The sequence below is a fragment of the Onychostoma macrolepis genome, chromosome 14, assembly GCF_012432095.1.
Source record: "Onychostoma macrolepis isolate SWU-2019 chromosome 14, ASM1243209v1, whole genome shotgun sequence".
NCBI classification, from domain to species: Eukaryota; Metazoa; Chordata; class Actinopteri; order Cypriniformes; family Cyprinidae; genus Onychostoma; species Onychostoma macrolepis.
In genome coordinates, this window is record NC_081168.1 from 32,514,824 (window position 1) to 32,525,421 (window position 10,598).

Below are 10,598 nucleotides of genomic sequence, written 5' to 3' on the forward strand. Positions count from 1 at the left end.
TCATAGAACGTTATATTTTTAGTGAAATTTAGGTTGCAAGAACGTTGTAGGAACGTTATGCTAACCATCAAATAACGTTCTAGCAACGTTAAACAAACTGGACATTTCCACATTTTTGGAACATTCCAAATAACGTTCCCACAACCAAAACAGAACGTTACAAAAACGTTCTCAGAACATAAATTTGTTAGCTGGGAACACCACTGTGGCCTTCCCTGGATCATAGTATGCGAGAACAGGTGATGTCATCAAAGTTTCTTTAAGCTTTTGAAATGCTGGGGGTATCAGTTGAAGCCGGAATGACAGCTCATTAACGATGCACAGTTCCAGCTCTCATTGGCTAGAATTAATCACGTGCTTAAGAGCTGACACGCTAATATAATTTATTATATTAATAAATATTACTTTTTCCTTTTAGAAATATTTAATAAATTATTACATCACCAATCAATACCAGCAATAACAATGAATAAATGAACAAATCAGTGAATGATCTGTTTATTCACATTGTATTTTATCAAATAAACTAATTTTATTTAATAATAGCCTACAATGTATTTATATACAAATATAAATGCATTGTATTACAACAAAAACAATGTATACTATTATAATTTATGTATATTACACAATTTAAATGCATTGACAAACACAAATTCATTATATATGCGAAAGTATTCAAACCCCCTTTTTTTTTTTTTACTTTTGTTATAGCCTTATGTTAAACTGCTTTAAATGACTTTTTTCATCAATCTACACTCCATACACCATAATGACAAAGCAAATAACAGGTTTTTAACATCTTTGCAAATTTATTAAAGATAAAAAAAACTTAAATGATTTAATTGCATAAGTATTCATACCCTTATCTGTGACAGTTGAAATTTAGCTCAGGAACATTCATTTTGTTTGTAAATGTTACCACACTTTAAGTGAAGTTAACCTGCGGGAAACTCAACTGAATGGTATGATTTGGAAAGGCACACGTCTTAATAAAAGATCTAACAGCTGAAAATGCATATTAGAGCAAAGACCAAGCCCTGAGGTCAGAAAATTGCCTGTAGAGCTCAGAGACAGGATTGCATCAAACCAATCTGGGGAAGAGTTCAGAAAAAAAAATTCTGCTGTATTGAAGGTTCACAGAAGCATGTAGTCTCCATTTTCCATAATGGAAGACGTTTGGAACAACCAGGACTCTTCCTAGAGCAGGCCTCCTGGCCAAACTGAGCAATTGATGGAGAAGGGCTTCAGGTAAAGGTGCTTCAGCTAAGTACTGAGTTAAGAGTTTGAATACTTATAAATTTACAAAGTTGTGACAGTTCTATTTTTGCTTTGCCATTATGGTGTATGGAGTGCAGATTGATGTGGAAAAAAGTAATTTAAAACAGTTTAACATAAGGCTGCAACATAACAAAATGTGAAAAACACAGAAAATCCTCATAGGGCCCCAAATGAGCAAACTGCAATGGACCCCGCATGGGCTAACCCACAGGGGCCCTGAGTGGGTTTTGTGCGGTAAAACCATCTTTGGGGCCCAAAAGGGCAAAACCGCTGTACTTTTTTTTTTTTTAACTGTTTTTATTAAACTTGTTATAAACATAACAATATACACATAGCATTTACTTGAAATATTAACATTAAGAAAAAATAATAATAATTATAAAACTGCTGTACTTTTTACCCACAATTCATTCTGATTTCGAGTGTACAACCCATAGACATGTATACATATCTATGGTACAACCGATGTACACTCACTGAAGCACTATTTCTCACAATCCAATGCGGAGAACCGCCGAGCTGGAAAAGAGCGCGGGAGCGAGTTTGAATGAGAGATGTTGTTTACATCTGTCTTATTTCTGCTTTAACGTTTATTTCATACATTATTCATATTAAAATATATTATGTAGGCAATAACTCAGTTTAATATTTTACTAATTTACTGAGGTGGCGTCGTTGATTGCTAACTTACAAAAATGACAATTTGGTGGATAATTTAAAAATGTTCGTTAATCACCTGTGGGTAGCGTATTCATTCTAATGTAAAATTAACGGTCGCCTGAGGGCGCTCGACTGTCACGAATCCGGTTCGTGGTCTTCCATCCACTCGCCACCAGAGGTCACTCTTCCATCATATTGACTCTCACACCACACAGACTGTTATATATCACCCTGGACTATATTTCCCATGTTCCATTGCACTAATTGGACTCACCTGCCGTCAATCACACACTATATTATACTCACTCATATCGTTCTCAAGCTGCCAAGTATTGTCTAGCGATAGTGACTTAAAGTGAAAGTGAGTGAAATGACGTGACATGTGGCCAAGTATGGTAACCCATACTCAGAATTAGTGCTCTGCATTTATCCCATCCAAAGTGCACACACACAGCAGTGAACACACACACACACACACACACACACTGTGAACACACACCCGGAGCAGTGGGCAGCCAATGCTAGAGCAGTTGGGGGTTCGGTGCCTTGCTCAAGGGCACCTCAATCGTGGTATTGAGGGTGGAGAGAGCGCTGGTTATTCACTACCCTCACCTACAATCCCTGCCGGTCCTGAGACTCAAACCCGCAACCTTTGGGTTACAAGTCCAACTCTCTAACTATTATGCCACGACTTTCCCTGCTACATGGAATAGCTACACAAAGGAGCCATTCCACGTTTCTAGTTTCAGTTCTAATCTAAGTCTAGTCATTTCGTGTTGCCTTGTTGCCTGTTTCCTGATCTTCTGCCTGTGTATCTTGGATTACCCTTTGCCTGCTGTTTCGGACTCTGTTTGCACCTCGTCTGGACTATTGGTCGTGTTATCGGATTACCCCTCTTGTCAATCCCTCTGAATATTGTTCGCAGAGGTACTGTTTGTACTGTTTGCCGATCGAAGATCCACGCTTGCCCTAGGATTACTCTTGTGCCTTGCCCGTGCCATACCCGTTTGCTGTTGTTGGACCCTGCCTGTGTTTTGACTATGTTTACTAATAAAAGCTTGCACTTGGATCCGCTTGCCTCACGTCTTGACGGCTCCGTTACAACAACATTATCTTATCTGAGCTCAAAACACTGCTCGGGAGAGTTTTAAGATACTCAAAATAATAAATACATAAAATTATGAACGTGTTAATGTGTGTTTATTTTTGTTCTCAGTATTTTAATAGTATTTAATAGCTGACTTGGAGGTATGTATAATTACAATATAAAGTCATTTTGAGTGTTATTGCTATTAATATTATTTTCTAAAATAAGGTACAGTACATGCAATATAAAAGTACATACAATGTGACGAAGATGTTTTTGCAATGGCTCCAAGTTTCACACGCAGTGTATACGCCACCATCCGAATCCGTTCACTTATTTCATTCACTCCTTTCTGATATAGTGCACTCAACTGCCATACACTATTAGTGAATGAGTGAACGATTTTGGATACAGCTTATAACATCTCACTGTTACTGATTCATCATGCAGCTCAAAGCATTATGGGTAGAATCTCTCATCAGTCTATTCTGATTCATCAACACAGTTTCACTGATGATTTATAATCAACCCAAAACCCAGGATAGAGCGGCTGAGTGAATGTGGTCTGGACTGTGTGGATGAGGCTCATTGTGTCAGAGACGCTGTAGAAGGACAGAGTTCCTGCACCGTGATCCACAAACACTCCTATTCTCCTGATGATGGACTTCACAGGGAGACGAGTCTCTATGTTATTGTGTGTGAATGAGCAACTGGAGCGAGAGCAGACCAAACTCCAGGACTGATCATTAGATCCAAAGAAACACTCATCACCATCTCCCTTCCTGCTGATGCTCTTATATGACACTGATATACACACATAATCTCCACTCCACTGCAGCTCCCAGTAACAGCGTCCACACACACTCTCTCTACACAACACCTGACAGTTATTATCAAATCTGTCTGGATGATCAGGATACGACTGATCTGTGCCAGTGTTAGTAATCACTCTGTTTCTCTCAGACAGAAGGAGGAGTTTATTCACTGTGTTCAGATCCAGAGTGAACTGATGGGAATCTGATGGAGATAAAACACATCAGAATCAGGAATTATGAATCTGTTTGATCTTTTCATGTAGCTGAAGTCTTCATGTTCAGTGTATCATCAGTGTCTCAGTACAGATGACCAGATATCTGTGCAAATCATCATTTAATAGGACTGCCCTCTAATAGAAGCTTAGCCGATCACAATTTTATTAGTTGCAGGAAAAGAAAATCCACAGAAAGTGAAGTCAGTAGTCCGTGACGGACGGGTCATTAACAGCTGGTCTGTGTGGTAATTACAGCATATCGGTCAGGACTAGGGGTGTGTGAGACTTGCGTTTTAGACACCATTTCACCTGTTTTTGCTCTATTTCAACAACTAAAATAATTCCAAACACAGCCACAGCGCTGTTTTGTGTCTCTGAGCAACATGACAGTGTTTCGTTCCTGAATGAATCAACCATTTAAATCATTCGGTTCAGTCGCAATGACTCACTTATTAACAGTGACTTGCTGCCACCTACTGGTGGTTTTAACTTCACATTTAAAGTATCTTTTCATTTTTTTTTTTTTTATAATTTTAAATATCAGTATTCAACGTTTTATGTTTAATATATCAAAACATTATTCATGCATTTGTAACTCCAGTTAAATGAATTAATGTCCTGCATTAAACAGTGTGTAAACACATCTAAATGTCACTTCAGATGCAGCTTCTGTGTTTCCTCTGCATTGCAAAGATGAATTTTGTTGATACTGATTTAATTTGCTTGGTAACAGGCCAAATGTCTTCTTATTCTAATTCACTGATTAAATGTAAGAATTTGACTCATTGCTAATGCACACTTTTAGACAAAAATGACTTTATAAAGGTAAAAATTAGGTCTGGTAAGCGATTACATTTTTTAATCTAATTAATTACATAATGTAGCAATTAATTAATCTTTGGCTGAGAAATTACTCCCAAAAGATAGTTTAAAGTCATTTTTGTGTAAAGCATCAAACAGACATTACAAAAAGTAGCTTCAGCAAGAAATATTTAGTTTGATCAAATTTATTACATATACTCTTTTGGGCCATGAGGTTGAATAAATGATGACACAATTGTCATTTTTGGGTGGTTGATCTATACCTTTAATAATTAATTTTATTATTATTACTATGGAAATATGAAATTATTTATTTGATAAAATGCTACTCTAAATAATAAACTAAAACTGCCAGTAGGTGGTGGTAAATGTCTTAATGATAAAGTCATCGAGTCATTTATTCATTCGATTCGTTCAAATGCCTGATTCATTCAGGAGTGAAGTAAATGGTTCTCTTTGAATGAATGGTCCATTGAATCATTAGGCTTGTTCGACTTGAAGCGGATCATCAGCATCAGAACGATTGGCGTGTGACATCAAAGTATCGCGAGAGCGATTAGAGAGCAGATGGCTCCTTATGCTTTTGAATCGCTCTCTCGGTACTTTGATGTCATACACCGATCGTTCTGATGATGATGATCCGCTTCAAATCCAATGCTTCCATCCCCAAATCCAATTGTTTCGATCATAGACCTCAAATATGTCTTATCATCAGAAACATGTAAGTAGTAGCATCATTACATGGCCACTCAATCTAATGTTAACCTATAAATGTGCGCTATTCCAGTGTTTGTGCGGAGGGTGGAAGCTGAACAGTAGCGCTCACTGCAAGACTGGTGCGATCATTTGCATTTGATTTAAAATGCTCCGTCATACAGATAAGAGTAATACATCTTTCGAATCTGTAGGTCTATTTTCATTTGTGTGCACACAAAATAACAACAAAACGTTGTGCTTTTGTAAATTAATGAAAACAAACAGGGTGCACTTCCTGCCGTCTTGGTCTCTGTGAACTTCAACGCATAAAAAAAAAATAATTTTTATATATATTTATTAACCGAAACTGTGTGCTTGCCTCACAGACATGAAAATATATATCTACAGAAAGCGAAATGTCTACTTTTAAATGAAGTAATTCAAATGGAAAACAAATATTTTCAGATTATGTAATCCATATGAAACACGTCCACTGTGGAGATGATCGTCGACTTCATCACTGCAGCCGAAAATACAGAAAACACTAGTTTACCAATGAATTATGATGTTAAGGCAATCGTCTTGCTATTTTTTTCCCTGAAACATTCATAATCATTACTTATGTGGTGCTCTATGACAAGCTTTATGTGTGCGCTTGAGCGCTGATAGGCTACAGACAATTAAAGGCTCATTATTATGAATTATATGGGTAAGTAATATAAACGTGCGATTAGTTGACTAATCGCTTCAAATGTACGACTATTAGTCGATCAGAAAAATATTTAGTCGAGGGCAGCCCTATCATTTACATCAGTTATAAAACTCTTCTTTCTCCTTCTACAGAAGAACATGAACACACTCAGTGAGTTTTTCTGCTTGTTTTCTTACTGACTTACATTGTAGGAAGTCCTTCCTGGTCCAGAGAACAATGTTGGTGAATGTTTCTGTGGAAATCAACAGACATGAACAGTGTGATTCTCATGATCCTGCATCCATTCCTAAGACATTTCTAATATGATGTTCTCCATGATATGAGATGATGATGGACTGGTTTCTGAGAGCAGATGAATCTCCAGGACTTTACCTCTGTCTGAGATCTTCTTGAGCTCCTCTTTGCAGAAATCCTCCAGTTTGTCTCTCAGCTGATGGACAGATTCTCTCAGAGCATCAGAAGAGACGAGACAACTGAAGAGATCATCATTTACGTCTGTAGATTCAGGAGGAGCTGAGAGAGACTGGAAACTCTACAGAAAACAGAAATCAAAACTCATCAGCTCCACACTTCACCCAATAACCTGGTGTTTGACAGCTAAATATATCTTCCAGAAGAAAGAGCTCAGAGAAATGATTCCTAAGAGATTTCCAGAGCTGAAAACCATTTGTAAGCAGTGTCTCTTTCAGAAGAAGATGATCAGATGAGAGTCTGACTGATGATTATATAATAAGACACTCATGAAATGTTTCTCTGTGAGTCTCGTGTCACAGCAGGATCTGCTCAAGTCCACTATGATCCTGTTCTTCTAGATCTGTGTTACCTGCAGGAACTGGATGTGATCCTGTGTGTGTGAAAGCTGCTCCAGCTCAGCGTCTCTCCTCCTCAGATCATTGATCTCCTGCTCCAGTCGCTCCAGTCGTCCTTCAGCTCGACTCACTGCTTGCTTTTCCTGATCTCTGATCAGCCGTATCAGCTCAGAGCGGCGTCTCTCAATGGAGCGGATGAGCTCAGTAAAGATCCTCTCGCTGTCCTCCACTGCTGTCTGTGCAGAGCGCTGTTAGGACACACAGTGATTCAGGCTTCAGTGAGTCTGAACTGAGACTGAGACAAACTTCTCTTCTTCTCCAGACTCACCTTATGAGACTCCACAGCCTCTCTCAGCTGCTGAAGATCTTTCTCTCTCTGCTGGATTCTCTGCTGGAGCGACTTCTGTGTCTCCTTCAGCTGCTTCTGCGGGACAAACACATGATAGTGAATCTCACAGAAAACTACTGGCACTAAATCATCATGTGAACAGATGAATCCAGTAAAAGTGGAGCTGATAATCAATGGCTGTAGGTTCAAACTCCAGAAATCATGATCAGTTACATTCATCATACATTATACTACAAGTGTAAGTATTATTAAAGTGAAACTGACACCGATGTAGAGCTTCAGACTGACAGTGTTTCTGCATTTTGACTGATAGAAGTATACATTTTATTATATGTATTATATGTCAAAGAACAGATGAATAGTGTAATGTAAGCCCATTTTACGAAAGATTGTGTTGATAAATGTTTATGGTTCATTTTCAGCAAACAGTGAAACTCTCTTCTTTCAGCTGCTGTTCATTTCTGCTGCTGTGTGAATGCTGTCAGCTGTTAATATGGTGCCGATATAAACACATATGAAATGAGTGTCAGCAATATTTAATCAGTGTTTAGTGTTAAATACCTGTTTCTCTGTCCTCTGTGCTGCAGCTGATACAATGTCATGGTTTTTATGTTCAATAATCATACACAGCATACATATACATTTCTGATCAGTGCGACAGAAAACCTCGAGGAGCTTCTCATGTTTCTGGCAGATCATCTCCTGCAGTCGTCCAGTGGCTTCAATCAAATTGTGTCTCTTTCCTTTAAACGAACTCTCATGTTGTTTGAGGTGATTCTGACAGTAAGAGTTCAGACACACCAGACAGGACTTGACAGCTTTGTATTTTCTTCCAGTACAGACGTCACACTGCACATCTCCAGCTCCAGCGTCACAGTCAGCAGAGAGTTTGGTCTTCTTCAGTTTCTCCACCACTTCAGCCAGCATGGTGTTTCTAGCTAAAGCAGGTCTTGGACTGAAGGTCTGTCTGCACTGAGGGCAGCTGTAGACTCTCATCTGATCCTCCTGATCCCAGCAGCCTGTAATACAGCTCTTACAGTAACTGTGTCCACAGGGAATGGCCACTGGATCCTTCAGGAGATCCAGACACACTGGACAAAAGAACTCATCCTGAGAAACTCTGGCTTCTGCCATTTTGCTGCATGAATACAGAGACACAAACACACAACAGCTCAACTACACTTCAGCTTCTCTTTTCCTGAACACACGTGTTTCCTGTTTCTGTGTTTGAGTCACATGAGTAAAAAAAGGAAGCTGCTTCCTCATTCCTGCTCCTGTAGAGTCTCTCTCTCTCAGACACACACACACACACACACACACACAGTGTAATGCAGTGCATGGCAGGTCTTTAAAGTTTAAAGTCTCTGCACTGGCTACCTATTAAGTTCCGTATCAGTTACAAAATATTATTACTTACCTATAAAGCCCTTAATGGGTTAGCACCTGCGTACCTAACTAGTCTTCTACCACGCAACAATCCATCACGCTCCCTAAAGGCCGTTTCACACTGAGCGCAGTTATATCTGATCAAATGCACATTCCCCGGTTTCACAGACCAGGCTTAAGCCTAGTCCCAGACTAAAATGTAATTCTGAGCTGTTTCAACTGAAAGAAACTAGCACTGACTGATCTTAAAATATATCAGTTCCTTTGTTTTGTCTCAAGATGCACACCAGTAATGTATTTTTTTTTCTAAGCACGTTCGTAAAAATTGCTTAAATGTCCTGATCGAACTTTGATCTAATCCTGGCTTACTCTAAGCCCTGTCTGTGAAACCGGGCCATTATTATTCTTTAGCTTGGGTTGAACAAATTCATTTTGCTTGGTTGGAACAGCAGCTACGCTAATTATGTCTCTATTACCTTCTCTGTTTCTGATTGACATTCCGTGGTAACTATGATCTACACAAGCATCAGTCTGGATCCAGAACACCTGAGAAGAGATGATGCAACCCCTCAGAGGACCTCAGATGATGCCAACCCTGAAACAACATACAGAACTACCAAAATTTACTATAAGTTTGATTGCAACATATAATCATTGCTGTTAAGTGTTCATCGTTTTTTGATTCTGTTGTTAATTGATTTTTACCGTACAATTCTGCCATATGTACATCAACTTGACATATTCACCACTGATAAGCAATTACTAAATATACTGTAGAAACTTAATCTTTTGTAAAGCTGCTTTGCAACAATTTGTATTATGAAAAGCGCTATACAAATTGTTTTCGGTGCTAAATTCCCTACACCTTCTACCTTATTTTATTCTCAGGTTAGGTAAAGAAAGTCAAGTCTGTCCTATCCTATAAGCATTGAATTTTCATACTCACAAAATAGGTCACAGAAGACTTCTCCGTGGTCTGTTGCAATAGGACTACTTGCAATAGGACAATTGCTTATTTTCCTTAACACCCCAGTCATGCAAGTTTGTATGCCATTTACTCATTTTTGTCATACTTGCTCAGTTTAGTATACATTTGTCCTGATTCGGTTAGGACGTTCATCTGAAATATGTTGAAATAGTGATCAACCCAGGGTCGTTTGTTCTTAGGCCTCACAATTTTGCTTTCTATAACTTTTCCCCTCACAATATCTCCAATTAGCCAGATTTCTGTGCTTTGTTTTATAATAGTCAAATACTGTTCAAATTTGCATCTCATCAATTTCCATCAGTAATCTCATGATAGCATGCTCCAATTAAATGTCCCTTAGAGTCTTCACAGATAAACGTGTGGCTTCTTTCATAAATCAGGCATCTCCTACAATGCCCAATAAATTAAATGTTGGATTTAGGTAAAGATACTGCCCCAAAAGCCGTCTCCGTCATTTCAAAGCTCTGTCGAGACGATCGTGTCTGGGGTGGATGTTCTGTCATCTCCAGTGACTTCGTCAATGTTCTCGTCTATAAAATAAAATACTTCATCAAACTTCATCACTCTTACAACATCATTGTTGTACTTGCCATGTAACTCATGTACCGAAGGTAAATCATTTTAGCCATTCTGGTGAGCACTCAAGTCATTGTACAAATCTCTGACCTCTGGGTGAAGCACTTTCAACTTACTTTTACATTCACACTTCTGTACTCAGACATGTTATCAGCTCGTGTGATCTTACACAATACTCCGATGTCCCATTCTCATGGGTGTA

The 10,598-nt window shown here is 38.6% G+C and overlaps 1 protein-coding gene across 2 annotated transcripts; it reads right to left on the minus strand.

Annotated features, from left to right (window-relative positions):
• Positions 1-346: 346 nt before the first annotated feature.
• LOC131552949 (tripartite motif-containing protein 16-like) lies at positions 347-9,818 on the minus strand. 2 transcript variants are annotated; one of them, XM_058797195.1, is made up of 7 exons: positions 9,779-9,818; positions 8,008-9,427; positions 7,426-7,521; positions 7,112-7,345; positions 6,661-6,820; positions 6,473-6,520; positions 347-4,045 (listed from the first exon to the last, which is right to left on the minus strand). In XM_058797195.1, exons 2-7 carry the CDS (start codon positions 8,578-8,580, stop codon positions 3,525-3,527), a joined length of 1,632 nt encoding a protein of 543 aa, XP_058653178.1. In that variant the 5' UTR covers positions 8,581-9,427; positions 9,779-9,818; the 3' UTR covers positions 347-3,524. The 2 variants fall into 2 exon arrangements, with proteins under 2 accessions (XP_058653178.1, XP_058653179.1); XM_058797196.1 differs by lacking the exon at positions 9,779-9,818 and having other exon boundaries at positions 8,008-8,584; positions 9,309-9,657.
• Between the last annotated feature and the right edge of the window lie 780 nt (positions 9,819-10,598).